We start from the raw sequence: 22,193 nt of genomic DNA, 5'->3' as shown, positions 1-22,193 counted from the left end.
AAAGTAATACAGAACATTATAGGAACAAAAGTACTCACGCTCCCTGCATCTTCATGCAGTCTGCTACTTTCCGAGACATCCGGTGCACTTGGAACTATGACAGGCATAGGAGTTCTCGTCCTTCCCAATGTACCGATAGAGGCTGTTTTAACTGAGTGAGGCCCTAAAACAAATCACACAAGTCAGTGTCTGTCCTTATCCCTTTTAACCATGAAAATGTGTACTAGTCATGATAAGGATGCACAAAGCATGAAGTAATTTTTAGAGCATTTGGAGTGTGACAACTAGATCCAAGATACTGGAATACATTCATTTTCTATTTAAAAGACAGAATATTTTCCATCAGTCCATTTGTCTTCCTGTTCAGCCAATCTCAACTGTGGTGCTCCACAAGGGTCTGTTCTAGGTCCTATTATATTCTCACTATATTTGTACCATTTAGGCTCAGTATTCCACAGACTTTTCTTATGCTGTAAATGCTATTAACTTGGAAGAAAGTACATCTTGGTTGGCAAGATTTTTTTAAGCTCAATGCTGATAAGATATTTACATCCTTTAACTCCACCAATGAAATTACAAATAGCTTAGCTTTCATTCCGGTGAATGTACCTGCCTATATAATAAACATTTTTATGTTAAAAGCCATTATTTTACACATCACAGATTGGATCACCCAATATGGATGTGAATATCTTGTGTGAAGGGGAACTTACCTGTCTGAGACAGCAGTGGAGTGCTGGGTAATGCTGCTGAGTCATACATGGGGTGGGCTGGGATGGCAGGCACTGCAAAACTCTTGAGTGGGTGCGTGGGACGAACATGTGCTGTGGGTGTACTGAATGCTGGCTCCTCCTCAGCAGCTGAGCTGTGGTAGCTAATGTCTGTCTCTGAAAGGTCAGTGGTGCAGGAGGGCTGCCCAGACGGAGGGTGCAGGTCAGCACTAGGGGTGTTCCTTACGGACTCTGTAATTACATCAGCACATGGGTCAGCACATGGTGCATACGGCATACTATTAACCATTCGGGTGTTGAATACAAGAAACCTTAAAGATCATGAGAAGCCTGCTGGGGAAAACAAGTCATATCATGTTAAACACCTAAATGCGAGTAGTTAGAATTCTGTCCTTCTGATCTTTTTTGACCAGGATGTGGAGACTGAAGGTGAAAGTCCAGAGCATCTTGATGTATCTCAACCTTAATATTTCTTCCTTAAATGTATTGTTGTTTGGTATAATTGCCATTAGGTTTATTACATTAATGTTAACTGTATTAAAACTCTACAACTATTGGTAAAATGTGAGGTTGCAGTCGATTGTTAGAAAGAGGCAGGTTTAGGTGGAATTAATGGAGAAGTCCAAAAAAACAACGTCAGAGGGGAATCTAATGTTTCACCAGAAGATAGAGATATAACATGTTGATTAAAAATTATGAGGCCAAAATAATGAACAAATTAAAAGAACATGGATGAATCGTTTACAATAAGGTCAATTACATCAATGTAGAAAATAGACTTCATGCTGACTTTAAGTAAATAGGGTAAATTTTGTTTTCATGTTGCCTTTCTATTCATAAAGATGGTTTTTGGAGCATGGTTATTTGCTTTGTTGCTGGCCACAGTTAGTCTGCCAGCTCTAACCAGCTTGACCAAGATGGTTCACCAGGTTGAAACCAGGTCCACCAGTTGATCAACAATCTAGAACAGGCTGAACCACTGAATAACAAAAAATGACCCACTAAGGCCAGCTAGAAACCATGTAATGTCGGTAAAGCAAGTGCTAAAGAAGGAGGTATGTTCTCTTTGAGAGATAAAGGGGGAAATTAAGAGATATGGAAATATTCACTACAATTCCATGGTCACCAAGTAAGTTTAACTCCATTTTGAGAGGAAAAGAAGAACATTTGTCTAACACAATTGTATCCAGGCAGGATGAAGGTCTTCACAAAGTCCCACTAATGCGCTCTCACCTGTGGAGTCTGCCCTGTCTAGATGAGAGATGGGGGTGGCGATGGACCGCGTGCTGCTCTGGTGGTGGAGATAGCTGCGTGTTGGAGAGGCCAGGCTGCCCAAGTGATAATGATGGTGATGGTTATCGAGAGAATGGATGGGGTGAGCACTAATCACAGCTGCGAATGGACACAAATAATAGAGCGCCATGGTTTAGAGCTTGCACACAAAGCTATGAGATTATGGAAAGCATGGTGCATCTATAACATCTGCTCATGCAAACAAAGAACAACACAGATTGAAAGACACGCTATGTTGCTAGGTTAAAGAATTATCATTAGGCTAGGAACATACTCTAGACAAGTATGCAAATGCAGATGCAAATTCTTGGCCAATCTGTTCCTCTGTTGCTGTGTGGCTAACTTAACTAACTTTAGCTAATTTGCTAAGCAATTATCTCTTGCTGAGCAATAGACCATTGCTCTGCCATGGCAGCAGTTGATCTGAACATTCTCATGCATTTCGAAATGTTTAGCTTTCTTAGCTTGAGTTGTTTGCACCTGTGTACTTGAGTAGAGTATGCTTTTGGCCTACAACTACAATAATGAACTCAGGGAACCTTGTTTGAGGACTATGTTATTCCAAAGAGCATAAATTGTTTAATATGCTAACTGAAAGAAAAAGGGCCAAATTAAGGGTGTCTGGTCCCTGGTTCAGGATCACACACTTACGCTGAGGGGGTTGTGCATCAAAGGGCATCATCATTTTAGGTCTCATTCCCCGACGACCTGCCAGCGTAGACATGCTGTCCTCTGATTCATGGCCTGTAAATCAGACAGCGACCAGCCAATCAGATTGAGACAGGCTTACCCACCCGACAGGCTCCCAATACAAGAGCCATATGAAGACAACCAGCTGACATCCTAGAGTTAGTTGCCAAGATTATGTGATATTTTCATTATTGCAGTGGAATTCTATTGTTTGTCCATTAGAGGGCATTGTAGACACACATATCAGGAGATCTGTAGGAGTAGGCAGCAGCAGATGGATATCACCATTCATGCCACGAGAACAAAGAAAACAAGGCTACAAGTCTTTCCATTTTAAGCAAGGAACATGCCAATCGCAAGCAATAATGACAAATAGTAGACATGACTTTGAAGCATCCTTCAAAAGCAGCAGCTGGAATGATGTCATGGATTATGCAGCAGGTGAAGGCTGGTCAAGTTTAAAGACCCCATGAAATGGTCACAAATCTTCTTTCCTGTGTTGACAGTTATTTTCCTACTGAAACAGGAAGTTGGGCAAGACAATCAAAGGGATTTTTTAGGCAGCTTTAAGTTTACATTATAGCTACTTGCTACTTATAGTCAGTTGTGGATGGTATTGTGAGAGGGGTCCAGTCTGTTTTCTAAAGAGAAATACTATAAATATATCAAATATCTCCAGAACTTTGGGTGACCACTAGTAAACAGATGATCTTTAACAGACAAAACTCTTTGCTTTCTGATTTCATGGGGTCTTTAAATCAAAGTTCTTACCACGGTAAGAGTTACGTCTCTGGAGCATAGGATCCATGGAGCCGTCCACTGGGGTGATGTCCTGGGAGGATCGGGGGATTGGTGTGTCGGTCATGACTGGATTGGATTCAGGCGATTTGTCGATAGGTTTTAGCTCCAAACGTTCATGGTGAATCCAGAGGTCCGGTGGCTTCAGGTCTTTAGAATTGCCCTTATACTTGTGGGATCCATTGGCAGACTTGCAGGCTGCACGCTTCCTGGAGATCATACCAAACAGTTTGAGGGAAGGTTGTGGCAAATACATTTACCCTCACGCCAGGACTGAGTATTAGGACTGTTCGTCAGCAGGAGAACTGAACTTACTTTTTCTGCTGTGTTGTGGTACGGCGTGTACACAGGAAGGCGCCAACCACCACCAGGATGATGGTAAATGCACCCACAGACACAATTATGACAATAACCAGGATGTGGTTATCACCAGTGCCAGACATATCTGTTTTCCCTGAAACATGGAAATTCTATGGTTATAACGTTGCAAGAAAAGGAAAATTTGTCAAGGCAAACAAATGTTGAATACTGGTTTGTCAAATTCTTGCCTGATAGTTTGAATTTTTTTTTTTAAAGCCTTAAATGTTTATGACAGAATGGCCTGATAGACAGAAATATAGAGGGAATTGGTTTAGTTTTGCCAGGGGGTTGCTAGATGATAATAAGTTGATCATAATGTGTTTCTACATGGTTGCAAGACACCACTAGGGTGTTGCTAAGTGGTTGCTAGGTTGTTATTAAGGTGTTACTAGGTTGTTGGTTGGTTGCTACTAGGGCATTGTAAAGCTTTTGCTATTTTATTTTTTTTCTAGGGGTTTACTAAGGTGTTGTTATATGGTTGCTAGCTTGTTATGAAGGTGTTTATTGGGTGGTTTATCAATTTGCACTGGCTACCTATAGCTGCTCGCATAAAATTCAAGGCATTAATGTTTGCCAACAAAACCACCACTGGCTCTTTACCTAAATTCATTACTTCAGACTTATGTGCCCTCTAGAAGCTTGTGAACGTTGCTTTATTGTGGCATCCCAAAGAGGCACAAAATCACTTTCACGGACTTATAAATTAAATGTTCTCTCCTGGTGGAATGACCTGCCCAACTCGATCCGAGCAGGTGAGTCCTTAGCCATCTTCAAGAATTGGCTAAAAACACATCTCTTCCATCTTTATTGACCCTCTAAATCTAGCTCTCTCTATTCTAATTCTATTATTAAAAAACTAACACTAGCTTCTCTAATCTTTTTGTATTCTATTTGTTTTCTTTTTCATTTATTATACAATTAACAAAAGCCTCTACCACTAGCTTGCTCTATTCTTTTTCTGTTCTATTTGTTTTCTTTTTATTTAATATACAATTTAAAAAAAAAAATTGGTGTAACTGGCTAACTAGCATATTATTAGGAAAGGCGATTTGCAAAGATTCATAAAAAAATTAAAAACTCACTTCTTCCATAGGTGTAGCTGGATCAGGAATGATTTGTGTGAACAAACGCATTTAGGTAGATCGGGGGGTGGGGGGGGGGTGCATTCCTTTCAAAAACAAAAGTAATCCACTGCATCTTCAGCGGCTCAGATGTCGAGAGTAAATGACGACTGCTTTGTTCATTATTAAATCCAACAACAAACCAGCTCAATCACTTAGGAGACATTCTTGTCTACACCTGCTCCAGCATCGAAACAATGGCATTTCATTCATTATCAACGTGATTTTGCGCAGCTTGTCAGTGAACAATGGCTCTGTGTGGTAAATGCAGCTCCATGTGAAATCACGCACGTGATGGAAATTACCGCTTATTACAGGACCGGCTTTACTGACAAGACGCGCATTAAATATCGCATGCGATATATCGTGCAGCCCTAGTTTACAGCTCACTCAGGGCGGGTCTATGCTAAAATGCCAGTGTTTGTCAATAGTCGTGGGAGGGGCCTTGGCCTGTGTGATGTCACTCTGCCAAGAATCTGTTAATGGCTTGATCTAATATAAAAAAGCACTGGGTGAATTTGTATCATTATAAAATGATTTTATCTTCATTGCTATGAAGTTGTTGGGGTGTTACTAAGGGGTTGCTACGCTGACATTAATGTGTTGGTAATTTATTGTGGATGTTCGCTAGGGCTCCTTGGTAGTTGTTATGGCATTGGTTGCTTTGTGGATGCTAGGGTTTTGATGGGATGTTGCTAAGTAGTTGTGTTGCTAAGTGGTTGCTAGTGACTACTTATGGTATCGCTTAGTGGTATTAGGCACAGTACTATGGCTGTTATGGTACATCATTGATTAGCCATTTCTAGTGGCTTTCTACAGTGTATTTTTTGGAAACATAAAACAGCAATTACCAACTGATCCAAAACCTTGTTCTGGTGCAGAGGGTCTTCCTGGTTTCACCAATATACCTGGAGCTACAAGAGGTCAGATAAGAAGAATTGGCAGGTGGCACACTGGAATCTACAGCTCTTGTGTAAAGTTCACATTAAGACACATTCCACCCACAGCGTGCAATTTAAACAGATAAACAACAAGCTGTACTTCAGAGAAGAGCATGCCACTCATCTTTTGACCAAAATGTGCTTGGGGAAAGACTGTTAGTAGTATGAAGTTTTAGCCACATGTGCATTTTGCTCTTAGTAAATGGTAGTCAGGCAAGCAAATAAGATGTTTTTCTGCTATACACCAGCTGAATCTTTCTGTGACTGCCGATGAATTTCAGTGTTCAGGGAAAACAAGCTGCTCACTTCAATTTGAGGACATTAATGGAATAAGAGAAGAGAGCGCAATTACCTTGGTCATTAGCCATTTTGTCAGAGGATTCGGCTAGCAAGACAAAGCAGAAGGAGAGGAGACAGGTTAGCAGGAGAGAGGCGTGCAGTCAGAGCTAAGCAGGACCCTATGGACGGCTTGTGCATGAGCCAGTATGAAAGATTGGTGAGATCAGGGTAAACGCAAAGGGTTAAGCTTTAGATTAGGTTAAAAATAGCGTATGTGCATATGGTACCATAATACATTTCCCAATATTGAATCCTACTAATTATAATTTAGCAACTGAACCGTGCTGAAAAGAACAGCATTTAATTCCCTATTGGTCCACTTTGGTTTAGGCTAGTTCATTATTGTCTGCTACTAGTCTAGTTGGTCTTTTCCTTTTTGATCAAGAACATTATGCTGGTTAAGCCTGATAAGAAACAGTGGTTACACCAGTATGCCATTGTATTTTTGGATTCATAACCCAGAATATGCTGGTCTTTTCAGCAGGCAGCAGTGATTGTTATCATTCATCAGCGTGAATGAGCTGGTTTACCTTTAGGAGTGCGGAACTGGACAGCATCAGACATGGGACCCATCCCTTTAGAGTTACGCGCCTGGATCTTGAAGTAGTAGGTGGTATCAAGGGTCAGCTCTTGAATCTGATGGGTTAGCCTGTTCCCCACTACTGGCTCAATGACCCAGTCATGAACCTCTGCATTCACATCAGTGCTGTAGTAAATGATGTAACCTGGAAAGGGCATATTGTAATGATAAATCAGGCAAATTAAATAGTCACTAGCCACGTTTCCATTACGCTTCAAATTGCGCAAATTGAAATTGCGAATTGAAAATACGCCTAATGGAAACACGTTAACTTCGCAAAAACTCTCTTTATCGTAAAACAGTTTTTACACTCGCATGAGGTGGTTTTTCAGGCAATTCGAAAAAGGAATATATCGCGAAAATATAATGGAAACAGTTTTTTTGCATTTACAGGTCATCAGGATCAGGTCACATATCTAAACGTCACATGATCATTCCTTAATGTACTATAACCTCCAAGAAACACCTCATACATGGCCGCTCTCAAGTATAAAGGGCTTTCCTTGCAATTAATGCGTGGATAACCCCTTATTTACACTGCACAAGTCTGTGGTGCATTACGGCTCCGACATCTAGTCAATGTTTGTGTTTATAACAGCTTCACCACGGCACGTTTCAGAAGCGTCCCAGAAGCGACTGTCCATGCTGCTTCACTAAACGCATATGTCTCCTTCAATTAAAAATAATGGCTTTTTAATAATGCCGTTTTAGTTGCATAACATCGGTTAATGGAAAAGGCATCAAGTATTTTCTAAAATCTTTGTAAAAATTATTTTATTCTTATTTATTTTTTGAGTCTACCAAGGGGTGGGATTGGTTGGGGTGGGTTTTAAATTTGTACAACTGCTTTTTGTTTTGTAGTACTGTTCCACAAAATAAAACTTAATAAACAGTTGTTAACAAAAAAAAAAAGAAAAGGCATCAATTCACAAAAGGTTTTTAATCAACATTTATAAAATATCACAAAAGTTTTGTGCAAATCTGTAATGAAAAAACTCGGCTACTATCTCTAACAGGTTATATATTTTTAATATAACTTTTGTCACCTGTGATCTTGCCATTGGCTTCTGAGGGTGGCTGCCAGTTGACGATGATGGTTCGTGGTTGTCCCTCTTTGCTCACTACAGTCACATCTTTAGGTGCAGAACTTGGGACTGGGGAAAAATATAAAATTAATCAAGACTACAATTGCAGATATTCCCTCACACTTTATCTTAACGCAAAGTGTATAGTTCATTGAGTGCCATTACATGTACAACAAAACTACCTGTTGAGCAACCTGCCCAATCTAGAGTACATACTTGTTTCAAAAGTTGTTCCATGGGCAGTCATGCTCCAGGTGCTGGTCCTCCGGCCCTTGGTCACCATGACCGAGAACTCGTACAAGGTGTTGGGTTTAAGACCCGTCACAGTGTGAGTCAGTGTGGTGGTATTAGCCACCTAAAATTAACAAATCAACATCAGTGATATAACAACTGAAGATTCTCCACCATCCACCACCTTCGCTGTGAGGAGCCTAAATTCTGTTAACATACCTTGAACTTTGTGTTTGCGGGTATGTTGGTCTTCCAGCGCACTGTGTAGTAACGTGCATCTGTGATCTTCTGGTTCTTGGGCAGTGAGTTGTCCGCCCAGGTGACTTTAATGGTGTCGTGGCTCAGAACGGATGCCTGAACGCCCACAGGAGGCAGCATGGGTAAAGGGTCTGGTACTGGAGTGTATGGAGCATGGAAAAGTTCGTACAAATCAACATCAGGGTCTATGGGGTCTGCAAGCAAATTACACAATGTCCCATGGCAAAAAAAATAAAAAGGTGGAAGGTGAAAAAAGGTGAGCGCGATTACACGTATAAGGGGAGGGTTTTAGGACGGGAGACACGTAACGACGGGGGAGAACAGATTAATGGGTTAAAATGGGAGGTGAGGAAGGGAGAATTGTGGAGGCGGGATTGGGAAAGGAGAAAGAGAGAAATATTGGATTAGAACAGAATATCAAGAGACAGTCACAAAATCATCCAGAGCTACAGAGAACTACGTCTACAGTGAGTCGAGGAACTACATCAGCTTGGTTCACTACCAGCTACATTACAAGTAAAGGAGGAAAACGATCAGTCAGACAGTGAGAGTTCATAAACACAGAGCACAGCTGTTGAATTATGAGCAAAATAGGACTTTGCTGATAGACCCTCGTAATCCTCATCTAGAATTTTACATGGATAAAAAACAATGCTGTTAGGATCCTCATGATTCTTCTCTTAAAGCAATGTCAAATGTTAAAACTGTAATTAAATTTATTATACCTTGTATTTATTGTAATGTTAGAAAATCCCAAATTATGTGTGCTTGAAGGTCAGAAGTGTTCAGCTAATAAAATGGTTGAGATCTTTTTCTCTTATACTGCAATTTAACCAGATTCACAGAAGGAAGCAGATGAAAAGGTTTTTCTTTTTCTTTCCTGTCTATTCATTTTTATTTGAGGTGTGGAATCAATGACCTTGTATGAGTCAAGGTTTTGGAGATTTTTGGATTATTCACCAAAGCTTTCAGATAATTTAAACGTGTGATGCAGCTCTGATTTTACTGATATGATGGTGTCAAATACCAGCTCAACAAATAAGTCTGAAAGTCTGATCCTTTTATAGATTTAAAGCTGTTTTAAATCACCTGTTTTCCTAAGCGCTCCCTTCAAGAATAACAATTTGGAGTGGGAAAATATGCTCACTGACTTTTATATGTGTGAAAATGAGAACACATTGTTTCTGGCTTGAACATTTAACTGTTTTCAAATGGCAAAGTGGGAAAAAAACAGGTTGTTTTCCATAGTTCTGAAGCAGCCCCATAGTGAGCACTATGTGAGGTTGAGCTCTGCTTGTTCTCTGGAATTCTGTCAAAGAACGGAATGTAAACGGATTCACTGTCCAACTAGCATGCAATGGCTAACAAAACAATACGTATAAAACACAAAGTAACACACTCTAAAGTCATTCACTCACTGATTTCCAAAAAAAACCCAGGAAATCTAAACATGCAGTAATAGAATATTACAATATCTCTCTTATTTTAAGCTAAACATATATTCTGGTACTCTCAGAAGAGGCAAAACTGTCACCTTTACCTGTTAGTATTTATTACAACATTCTCTCTAATGCTGGAAGAGACGCTTATGTATGAAGGAACGGGTGAGCGAGCAGATATTAACTCTGCAGGAGATCTTCAAAGCCCCTGCAGCAGGTTTCCTTGAGTTCAGTTAAAGGTAAACCAGGAGAAATGAGAAATGCCACGTACCACATTGAATGCTGGGAGGTAATAAGAGTGTTCCATTGATCAAAACTGGAGGTGAGGAATTATCTGGTGTTCAGAAAGTGGTCAGCTTCAGTTTTTCAGTTTCATTCCCTATGCAGTGTGAATCAAGTTCTTGGCACTCTTAATGTATTATTGGTCATATTATGGACCTTATGTAATTTCCCCCCCTAAATGCTTAGTTTTTTATTCTACAATGAATTACAAACGCAATATTTCTTTTTTTGTTTTTATTTATTTGATATTTTAGCAATATACTTAATAATGAATATAAATAATATACTACTAATTGATTATTATTATTATTTTATAGCCATATGTGACACTGGACCACAAAACCAGTCTTAAGTCACTGGGGTATATTTGTAGCAATAGCCAACAATACATTGTATGGGTCAAAATTATAGATCATTTTATGCCAAATCAAATCAATCAATAAACTTCCTACTGTAAATATATCAAAACTTAATTTTTGATTAGTAATATGCATTGCTAAGAACTTCATTTGGAAAACTTTAAAGGCCATTTTCTCAATATTTAGATTTTTTACCCTCAGATTCCAGATTTTCAAATAGTTGCATCTCGGCCAAATATTGTCCCATCCTAACAAACCATACATCAATGGAAAGATTATTTATTAGGCAAAAAAGGACCCTTATAACTGGTTTTGTGGTCCAGGGTCACATATTGATATATAAATCACAATATGTGTGCAGCCCTATAAATAAGCACAGTAAACCTGAATTTTCTTTTTTAATTGCAGTTTAAACTGTGAACTAATTTCTTTCTTTTTTTTTCTTTTTTTCAACAAATTGTGCAGTCTTACCTGGTTGTCAACCACTCATTAGTCAAAATATTTCCAAAGGTTAAAAAAAAAAGTGTTCTAAACCTTTTCAAATGATTTACAAAACCAAAGCATGTTGATCAATTTCTGGTTAAGATGGCACTTAACCCTAATTTTGCACAACATGCAAAATGTTTCTAGTTGTAAATAAATAAATAAAAGGAAAACATTTAGTACTGCAGATGATAAAAATGGCTATTTCACCATGAACAACAATGAGATCACCATTAAGTATAATGTTTGACCAGTGCTACTCAGCCATGTCATATCAACATTCACTTGGATGGTGGAGTGACTCATTTCCTGGAATTGACTGTCATGATGTTCCTGTACTTCAGTGTTTAATCAAGCCTCTGCATCTCCATCATGTGCAGCGCTATTAAGCAGCGTTTCAATTGTGAAGTGCATATATCTCCATCTCATAATCAAGAGAATTCCTCTGGTTGCTAGGAAGCAGAAGCATTAGAGACCACAAAACTACTGAAGAACTCTTAAGATGGTCTCTAATGAGAAGAACAAGCTATGCATATCCATAATGCCAATACAATTACCCAGAAATACAGAAATGCAATTTTAGAAGAAATGTAGACTTCATTGAGACCTCAAACTCTAATTAAAATCTTCTGTTTAACAGACAGGCAGGTGCAATGTCAAAAATCAAATAGTCAATGTAGCAATATTCTCCATATTAGGAATACAGTAGTGGCAAACGAGGACGAGTGTGTTGAAGCTGTAGGTGTGGCGTGTTATAAGGCTGAGTGGTGCTGGCCGTGACCTACCTGATTGGGGTCGTGTGATAGCGCTCTCGTACACAGGGATTCCCTCCCCCACATTGTTGAAGGCCTTCAGTGTGATAACGTAGTGCGAGCTGGGATCTGGCAGGGAGAAAGCCAATCATTTAGCTAATCAAGCCCGCAGCTCCTCTGAGAGCTTCAACCATATTCATCATCCTAGCAGGGGTGCATATTTAAACACCATTATTGATTCTAGCTCTCGTGTAATTAGATGAATTACGAAAACTTAAATTATGCTGTTTCTTCTGATGATTATTTTTCTTGTTCCTTCAAATGTAATTACAATGGGGTGGAGAGAGGGGTAAATCTCCCACTCTTGAGTACCTACAATCCATTTACGCAGTTCTGTTTACTTTAATTCACTTTTAGAGGCAACAGAGCTATTTCTTCGCTGCTACTTCATGTTTGTCTGATGAAGGTGTGATTGAATGTTTAGAAACACCAATTAAAATTACTGATTCAGATTCCACTGAGCTTCGGTGGATGATATAGTTTCATGGTATTGTAAGATATAGTAATATGGTAAGTGTGCATCATCACAATTAGCATAAGAAACTTTTTTTTTACTTTATCATGGTAATACCATAGTATTCTTTCAATTAAGTACCAAGAATCAAGTACCATATTTTATGCATATGACAATTTTGATATCATGGTAGATACCAAAATAGCACAGTATTAAAAGTAATAAACCATTACTTTACTGTTGAACTGTCAAAGTATATTTGTATCATCATTTACACTTCATGTGCTTCAGCACAATAAAATGGTCAGGTAACCTACTGTATGTTCTATCTAAACATATTTTTCCCCCTAAAAATGTGATTTAATATGTTGAATTAGTTGACATATGAGTTATTTTAAAATTGTTATAGTCCCACATGGCAAAAAATGAGTGCTGCCAAACGATTAATCGCGATTAATCGCATCCAGAATCAAAGTTTTTGTTTACATAATATATATGTGTGTGTGTGTGTGTGCTGTGTATATTTAGTATGTATATATATAAATACAAACATGTGCATGTATATATTTAAGAAAAATATGTTATGTTTATATATTAAATATATTTATATATAATATAAAATATAAAAATATAAATATATAAATGTATATGCATGTAAATATTTCCAAAATATATGCTGTATGTGTGTGTATTTATATATACATAATAAATATACACAGTACACATACATATATTATGTAAACAAAAAGATTTTGGATGCGATTAATCGCGATTAATCGTTTGACAGCACTACAAAAAATTTAATTAATTAATTAAATATCTGAAATACATTTTTTATTAATTTTACTTATATTTCTTTATTTCTTTTTATACATGTTTAATTGAATTTAAATGCTCAAACTCAAATATTCAATTAAAATGTTCAAATGTTTAATTTAAATGTTCAAACAATTCAAATATTTATTTACTAAAAAGCATTTTAAAAATTACTTTTACCCATAATGTATTTGAAGACTGAAAATGTATTATCTTGCCCCTCAAAGCAGATTTTGTAATATATTTTTTCATAAACAAAGAATTTTTTCAAAGCAGAATTATTATAAAGAAGGATCTTACTCAAGTTCTCAATGGTGTAGTATCTCTGTTTGTAGTCCACTTTAATGGTCTGAGCATGAGGGCTGCCGATCCCATAGCCGATGGTGTAACCCCTCACCACAATGTCCTGGTTCTCCGGGGGCGTCCAGCTCACTACAATGCTGTTCACAAGTGGCCGCACATGCAAGGAGCTGGGGACGTCTGGCACAGTTGTCTCTGAAACCAAAGAGCCAGCAAAATTACACTTTGTCATCCTAATCAAGCACCAGTGCTCACAAGATATCTGCCTGTTTTTACCATCCAGATCACTCTCAAACGTCTCAGCAGTGGTCCAGTCTGTGGCCGGACCCGTGCCGTTGACCGTAATGGCCGACACTCGCAACATATATTCAGTGCCTCGCTGAAGACCTGAAAAATACAAGAAGAACTTCAATATAGGCTTTTGATTCTGTTGAATTCAGAAGCTTTGTGAAATAAAAAGTGCTAAAAGTGCACAAATTAATTCGATTTTTGTTTGTTTGGCTTCCTACAAAGTTCTGGGTGGTTCCTAGAGTGCCGCTAGTTTAAATCACTGACCCTAAGTATGAGCAATAGCAAAAATGAAGCACCACATCTCAGTCAACCAGTCAGCTCATTTCTCTGGAAACAAACAGAGATGCTTCACAACGCTCCAGGTTTCTCAATCCATTTACCGAATCTAAATCAATAACCACCCCCGCATCATCATCATTGGCTCTGCTGTGCGACACACTGACCTACACGCTACAGCATTGCCTAGAGTGCTGATTTATAAAGGTCTGCTTCCACAAATTTGTATCATACTGGACTGACACAAACAACAATATGAGAACTGACTGATTCCAGAGGGGAAAAGCAACAACAAAAAAAAACGTTTATAATTTCACGTCTGATGCCATTGGCATGTTCTGGTTTTCATAGATGAGGGATTGCCTGCTGTCTTTAAATAAGACAGAGGTTATAATTGCTTTAAAATGTTAATAAGCATCTCTGCTTAGTTAGAGCGCTGAATGCAGAAGTCAGAGCTGTTGAATTGCCTTGTGGGAGACAGCAACACTCCACTTCAAGCCTTTGAACTAACAAACATCTCATCTCAACTCAACTGGAACAGAAAACAACCATTATGCTCTTTGATGCTAACCACAGCATGGCACTCATGAAGCTGCTGAAATCTATTTAGAATTTAATTCTCACTTTTGTTTCATTAATGGATAGAGTTTGTCACATGAGGCTTTATTTTCCGCAGGCTCATCTATTCTGTAATGTCTGAGAAATATATTTTCCAGAGCTGTTGGTGGCGTTGGTGTACTGGTGTACAAGGGTAAGGACAAAATTGACTGATGCCTTCTATAAAAAAATAATCTCAACCAATATGAGTTTTTGCAATGGCTGACGCTTACGCCAGCATTAAGAGTAGGAGGGCCAAGGAAGACACACTGGGGCTGTTAATAGATTAAAAAAAATTAATCAAATTAATTACATGGCACACTAATTAATTATTCAAATAGGATCAAGGCAGATGAATAAATGTGTCAATTGTGTTCATTATTTTTCATAATTAATTGTGCTAAATTAACTCAAACTAATGGCCTATAATAATATCTAATAATGTACAAGGTATATGTGACTGAAAAAGAAACATGGAAACAGTTGCTAAAATTAACACTTAAAAAAGTAATAATAATAATAAAAAAAACATTTGCTGCATTTAGAATAAACAATAAAAAAAAAAAAACATGTTTTATTTTTTTCCCCAAAAGTATTTATTTTATAATTTGAAAATAATGCTGAAATTGATAGCTTGAAAACCAGATATGTACCTGTCCTTCTGAGTTTAAGGTGCTGTTCAGCTTACCATCTATGAGCTGATTGAGCTGCGATCCTGAAGTAATCTCGGCTGCCTCGCTCTTCCTCGTACCCTTCCTGTAGCGGATCTTATAGCCGGTGATCTCACCATTCTGAGCATCGGCTGGCGGAGGCTGCCATCTGACCATGATGCTCTACAAGATTCACACATTTGAGAAAACCAAAAAGCATATCCTCAGTATCACACATTCAGATTTCATTCCAAAGCAAAAACCACAGTGTATCAAATAGAGAATTAATGCAGCACCTCCTCCAGGCACCTACAGCACATGCAAAGTCACCACAGTAACAAGCCTGAGTGCAGGCATCTAACCTAAGTCATCGTCTCGCACATAAAGCATGCGCGAGTATATCCGTCCTGCAGCAGAGGGCATTGGGCGAGCAGCAGAGACTGGCCCACACCGAACCCATGAATAATAGATAAAGCTGTGCAGTGTGGAGGAGCCTGTGGGAACCTAGCTCAGGATGGATGGAGGAGGCTAGCTGCAGGGCCCACACTGCCTGCTGGGATAATAATGGGCCGAATTAATTAATAGTATCCACAGTTGCCGTGTTGGCAGGCCATGAGGGAATAAACCGAATTAAATCTACACCATGTATGCAATTACTGTATTTCAATTTTCAACCAATTCCAGTTTACCTTGCTAACTACTGCTTGTGTTTTCAGCCAAACAAACTTGTTTTAATTGACTTATGGGTCACAGGGTTGCCTAGTGTTACCAGCGGGGGCCACGCACGCAGTAAGTCATTGTGTTCATTATACACACCCAGACTGAATTCCCCTGTCTGTTGCGGAGCACCCCAGGGCCACGCGAGGGGGTCCTGATACCGCCTACTAATTAACCATCTTCTCATGCAATATACAAAAAAAGCTTCTGTCTGGGACTTAAAGCCTTTTTATTATTCAGTGCTAATACTAAGCCATAAAACCCATTACAGGCTTGAAAGTGTGTGGATCTGTGTATACCCACAATGTAAAGAGACTGAAATTAAACCGGATTGTTACATTTTCTGAAGAGTTGTGCCTGTGTAACACTTGCTGTCATGAAGCTAGGGTGCTCTGGGTGGTAGCGAAGATGTTCGAATGGTTTATATGCTGTTTCTAGGGTTTTTAGCTTTAAGGTTTGACCCATGCACCTTATGGATCAAAGAAACAAGTGCGCAGAAATCTTTAGAATATTGTCTTTGAACTTCCATTTTTGCAGTAGCTCTATAGCTTCACTGCTGAAGAGTAGTATATAGTATAGTATAGACGGGTTCTTTAATGTCTTGTTGAATGTGTAGTAAAAAAAAAAAAAAAAAAAAAAATTATATATATATATATATATATATATATATATATATATATATATATATATATATATATATATTTATTAATGTGAATGACAGGTTGCTGGAGAAGAGGTTATTATAGAAGAGTTATTATAGTTAACTAAAACTAAAACTGAAACCATTAAAAAAAGAATTCTTGAAATAAAATGTTCAAGTGATCTGAAATTAAATGTTAATTTTTTTTTATTTCAGCTAATTATCAAGACAACAGTTAAACTTAATGTACTAAAATAGCTTCTTAAACTAAAACAAATAAAAATAAAAAGAATAAAAACTATACAGACATAGCTAAAAAAGAAAACACGACAATATAAAAATAAAAAGATTACAGTATCTTAATGCGATTAAAATAACACTACGATCTTAAATGTTGTGAGAGGGAGGGTAAGTTATTTTGAATTAGATTTCATAAAAGTATTCCATAAAAAATAAGAATGGTCAGTTTTGATTTCATGGTGACTTTAATACTTAGGCTCTGGGGTTTGTTGAAATTCCAAGGATGTGCAAAAGCAAACGTCAAGCTTACTTTAGCAAACACCATGACATAAATGTGCTAAATGCATTATTGCAGCTCAAGACACTTGTATACATATGACTAGAAACATAAAAAGACTCATGAATAAAAACAACAGGAGGAAGACTTGAATTCCCCGGCAGCTAGACAAATATAAATTGTATCTCGAGAAAGAGGGGGAGGTGAACACAGAGGAAGAATGAATGAGGATGTAAAGCTATGTGACAGCATTCTAGCCGAGCACAGATGTGCTGCTCTTCGCAGTTAAATCACAGCAACAGATGAGCGCCTTCATCAGAACCAATGCACGCTTCACCCAGCAGCAGCTGGTGGCACACGACCGGAGCCCATACGACCCCACAGTCACTCAGCCTTACCTTAGAGTTCAGCACTTCAACCGTCATGTTCTGTGGCGGAGCACTGGGGACTGAACAGAGCGAGAAGAGTATTAGTTCACATATCCTCAGCTAGGCGAACAGGATCAAATTTTTAACTAATAGATACTTTACCAAAAGAATACTTTCCCCCGCTTATATTCACAATACTTTCAAAGGATAGTTCACCCAAAAATTAAAATTCAAAGATATTTTGAAGAATGTTGGTAACCAAACAGTTTACGGTAGCCACAGTATGGAAAAAAATACAATGGAAGTCAATGGCTACCGTCATCTTTTGTGCTCAACACTCCTACAGGTTTAGAACAACTTGATGTAAGGAAATTATGATAATTTTAATTTTTTGGGCAAATGAAGCCTTTAAGTTTTCTGTAACATTATGTTCACATATGCAAACATTGCATTATCTAATTAAATATGCACTTATTTGCATAGATTTCCAGAATAATAAACTGAACATTGCATAAAGCCTGGTCCAATCATTTTTTTTTTACATATTAGAGTTAAAGGCTTTTACTGAGGGGATCTCTCTTTTAATCGTTCCATAAATCAGAAAATACAGCCAGAAAAAACAACAACAACATATTTATAGGTTATATAAGTCAGATGAATGCTGTATGTGCAAACCCTATAGAATAATATAGACAGAAACAAAACTGCAAACTTTTGAATACATAAGTGCTACTAAAGTAGATTTCTGGCTCATTGCATGAGAAAAACTGATTTTGAGAAAAGAGCCTAAAGATATGAATTGTAATTGAAATCTACAGACACAAACAGATGAAGTGAAATCTTTCCACTATACTGAAAGAAGACAAACCAGTGCTTGAAAGAACAAGGGATTTGGTCTGTAGCGTCTTGTCTTAAATGGCTCTCTGGTGGACTGGATCCTGATTCTGGTCAAGCGCTAAGCGGCTAAATATTTTTATATAATGACCACTTAACTGTACATTTCACCACTGTCCATGGCTTCTTTCATATTTCTCATAGCACAACATCGTGGCATTTTAATACCATTTTCACCAACACAATTTAGAAAAGGTAACTGACACCATCTTGCAGAAACTAAGAAAAATGGCCTATGAAGACTAATTTTCCAGAGCGCATAAAACTTTTAACAGGTGGCTAGCAGCTCACGGGTCCCCAGTCGAAGTATACAGTAATAACTACAAAATAAAGTTTCATGGGTGGTAACAAATCTTTATGACCAGTAATTTTTTTTTTCAATTCACTCACCACTGACAGGTGTGAGATAAAGTTAATTTTGGATCCTGGTGATATTGCTCTATTGATGTAACTACAACAGGGATATAGATAATAGTTGCTTTATTGCTGGCTTTGTTTATTGCCTAGTAGAGTTCTTGTATGAGACCCCTTATGACAATTATTTTGAGGAGCAAAACACTGCAGGGTATGTGGCAGAATGGAGGGAACTGACTAGTAAGACAAAGCAAAAAAGCAAGATTTATTGTAAGTACCATCAGAGTATGTGCGCACTGATATGTCCTCAGTGGACACTCCAGGTCCATGTTTGTTATAGCCCACCACTCTGAAACTGTACTCTGTGAACTTCTTCAGTCCAGTCATGGTGTAGGACAGTGTGTTCACATCCAGATCCTGACAGAAAAGAGAGATTAGAGACACAGGCTGAATTATCACATCATCAGTAACAAAATTATAGACTAAGAATGAGCAGAAATATATATTTAAATGATTAAATATTTGATACTGATATATTACATATATTTCTTAAATATATACATGTGTGTATTTATATATACATATTAGTAAATTATTTAACATGCTATTTTTAATAATACATTTTATTAATAATTAACATTTATGAATTTATATTTGATCCATTTATTATTATTCTATTATTATTATTTATTTGTTTGTTTATTTTTACAAATATTTATACATTTCACTAGGAAGCTTTGGATAAAAACATTCACTAATTGAACACATGAAAAAGTCACTAATGTCAATATTATAAAAAACACATTCTTAAACAACTTATTACATTTTCTAGCCCAATTCCAAATATAAAGATTCATGTATAAGTATAAAAATATACTAAATATGACATCTACTGTATTCTTTTTTTTTTTGCAATAATAAAACGGATCCTCAGCTTGTGTTCAGGACAGACCACAGAGCTCCATCTGTTCTCCACCATGAACATTTCACATGCATTATCAAATAACATAATGCTTTTATACATATTACAGAGGCTGGATGAAGATGGTTTTACCTGCTCACTGTCCATGCCCTTCTCCATGTAGTAAATTTTGTAGTTCTGGATCTCGCCATTGCCTATGAGGGGCATGTCCCAGCTGAGACTCAGTGTGCTGGGGGACGTGACCACTGCCTGTAGGTTTGGAGCAGGACCAGGTACCTGGACTAAAACATAGAATGGAGAAAAATAACATTTTATTTTATTGTAACATGTTTTGTTTTATTACTGGCACCTTTTGTCTGTGACTGTTTTTTTGTTTTTTTCGATAATTCCATTGATGCTCTAGCAATATTGTTTGTAAAACAGTCACGCCAATAAAGCACTTTGAAATTGACTTGAACAGAGAGAGTGATATCTCTTCTCAGCTGAGCATATGACAGTGGCATGTGTCGACAGACACCTCTGGCAGAAAGCAGACTAACACACGCCAGCTCAAACTGCAGGATTGACGTGATTTAATTTGCTTAGCAGAGCGGAGAGAATGGAAATGAGATTCTATGTTGCTTAACTTTTGTTTACTTGCTAGGGTCATGAATCATTACATTCAATTATAGGCTCCGATGAGTGTCCGTTAAATCTGTTGTTTTTCCAACACGCGCACAACTGACATGTCTTCGGGGAGTCACCATGTAGGGACAATCTAAATGGAGCTCTACATTAAATTAAATGTAATATAATTTCAATAGCATGGACATAAAACAACGGGCCAATTTTTATGTAAGTTGGCAAGTAGTCATTAGCAGACACTTTTATCTAAAGCAACCCACAATACACTTATTACAGGGACAATCCCACTGGAGAAACCTGGTGTTGAAGGAACAGTTGACCAAAAATTCATTCGTTCATAATTTACTACCTGTGTGACTTTATTTATTCCATGTAACCCTAAAGAAAAAATTATGAATAATATTCTCACTGCTCTTTTTTATTAAAAAATAAATAACAAAAAACAACTATGTATAACAGAAATAATATAGCCTACTTAGAATATAATATTCTTAAGTTTGAATTGAATTTATTATAGTTTATATTTATATTAAATGCATTTAGCTGAACTTTAGAGAGCTTTTTGATCTGCTTAAGTAGGACTTAAATATATCTTCACATGTAATTTTATAATTATTTCTACTGTTTTCGAAATAGAGACAGTAACATGTAATGCCAAAATTACTGACAAGCATTTATGATAAACTAAAATATACTTTAATGTAATTTCTAGTGAAACTTGTATTTCATGTATTTAAATCATTTGTAATTATTTTTGTAATGATTGCAATTTAATACATTAAAATCATATTACCTTTAATAATAATAATAATACATACATAATAATAATAATACATAATAATAATAATACATACATATATATATATGCTTTCATATGTAATTTCATATGTACTTTAAAACACCACAAAAGATTATTAAAAGATAATGGTTTAAAATGTACTTAAAATTAGAACTTTTACATTTGACATTATTACAAAGTGCACTTTTTAAAAGTGTACTTAAGTGTGTTTTGAAATATGTCATGAAAGTGTGCTCTCTTTAAGTACATTTAAGGGGCCTTGTATTTTATTAATATTATATTATCAATATATTTTCAAGATTTGAAGTACACTAACATCCGGTTTCACAGATGAGGCTTAAGCCTAGTCCTAGACTAAAATGTAAGTCTTAGCTGTTTCAACTGAAATAAACTTTCACCGACTGATCTTAAAATACATCAGTGCCTTTGTTTTGTCCCCAGTAATGTTTTTTTCTAAGCATGTTTATAAAAATTACTTCCTGGCTTAGTCTAAGCCCTGTCTGTGAAACCGGGCCTTTAAATATAATTAAGCACACTTCTTTTTCACAAAGGCAGGGGCCATCACAAAATAGTGTCCAAGTGCTTCAAATGTTTCATTGACTATATTCCCAGTCCTATGATGTCATTCAATAGCTTTATGTCTGGAACAGACTAAAATATATTCATTGTTCGCTGAAAATCACCACAAAGTGACCATATAGTTTCGGTAGACTTGAAATATAGCCTACAAATAGTATAGACTGCCTTTATGGTGCTTTTATGTCCTTTCTGGAACATGACAGTCTCTGGTCACTATATGCATACTTATATTGTATGGGGAAGAGCAGCATGAACACTCCTCAAAACATCTCCTTTTGTGTTCCTCAGGAACTTCCACCAGCAAGTTCTAGCCGCTTCACCACACGTCTGCAACAACTGTTTGATTACATTCATCCAATTATGGTTACCCAGAACCATCTTTCATGCTCGAGCTCTAATATAAACTGGATTACATGAATCACTTTTCAAACTTTGATCAGGCGTTTCTGGCATCTCAAACGACAGAGAGAAATCATTTTATCTCAGTTCCACAGACATCCATTCTGTCCAACATCAACGCTTGCTTTTGATACCGATGTCTTACAGGATGGGATGGGGCGCCTACACTGGATTAAGTGTGCTCTACGAGTGTG

At 37.2% G+C, this 22,193-nt stretch overlaps 1 protein-coding gene across 6 annotated transcripts in view; it reads right to left on the bottom strand.

Annotated features, from left to right (window-relative positions):
• LOC306854703 (neogenin-like) overlaps positions 1-22,193 on the bottom strand; it is a 158,493-nt gene that overhangs the window by 2,633 nt on the left and 133,667 nt on the right. For 4 of the 6 annotated variants that reach the window (XM_079392916.1, XM_079392917.1, XM_079392914.1 and 1 more), the window contains exons 10-27: positions 19,731-19,879; positions 18,955-19,093; positions 17,459-17,508; positions 15,225-15,369; positions 13,649-13,759; positions 13,373-13,567; positions 11,776-11,871; positions 8,389-8,564; positions 8,155-8,293; positions 7,900-8,007; positions 6,804-6,998; positions 5,845-5,907; positions 3,828-3,966; positions 3,486-3,721; positions 2,676-2,768; positions 1,965-2,123; positions 714-962; positions 39-163 (exon numbers count right to left, since the gene is read on the bottom strand). In XM_079392916.1, coding sequence (XP_079249042.1) covers positions 39-163; positions 714-962; positions 1,965-2,123; positions 2,676-2,768; positions 3,486-3,721; positions 3,828-3,966; positions 5,845-5,907; positions 6,804-6,998; positions 7,900-8,007; positions 8,155-8,293; positions 8,389-8,564; positions 11,776-11,871; positions 13,373-13,567; positions 13,649-13,759; positions 15,225-15,369; positions 17,459-17,508; positions 18,955-19,093; positions 19,731-19,879 — 2,567 coding nt within the window. Of the gene's footprint in view, positions 1-38; positions 164-713; positions 963-1,964; positions 2,124-2,675; positions 2,769-3,485; positions 3,722-3,827; positions 3,967-5,844; positions 5,908-6,803; positions 6,999-7,899; positions 8,008-8,154; positions 8,294-8,388; positions 8,622-11,775; positions 11,872-13,372; positions 13,568-13,648; positions 13,760-15,224; positions 15,370-17,458; positions 17,509-18,954; positions 19,094-19,730; positions 19,880-22,193 lie in introns of all 6 variants that reach the window. The other 2 variants (XM_079392915.1, XM_079392913.1) reach the window with 1 other exon arrangement.

This window comes from Barbus barbus, assembly GCF_936440315.1.
Source record: "Barbus barbus genome assembly, chromosome: 1".
NCBI lineage: Eukaryota > Metazoa > Chordata > Actinopteri > Cypriniformes > Cyprinidae > Barbus > Barbus barbus.
Note: the sequence above shows the minus strand (reverse complement) of the source record. Positions and strands in the feature narration are given on the sequence as shown.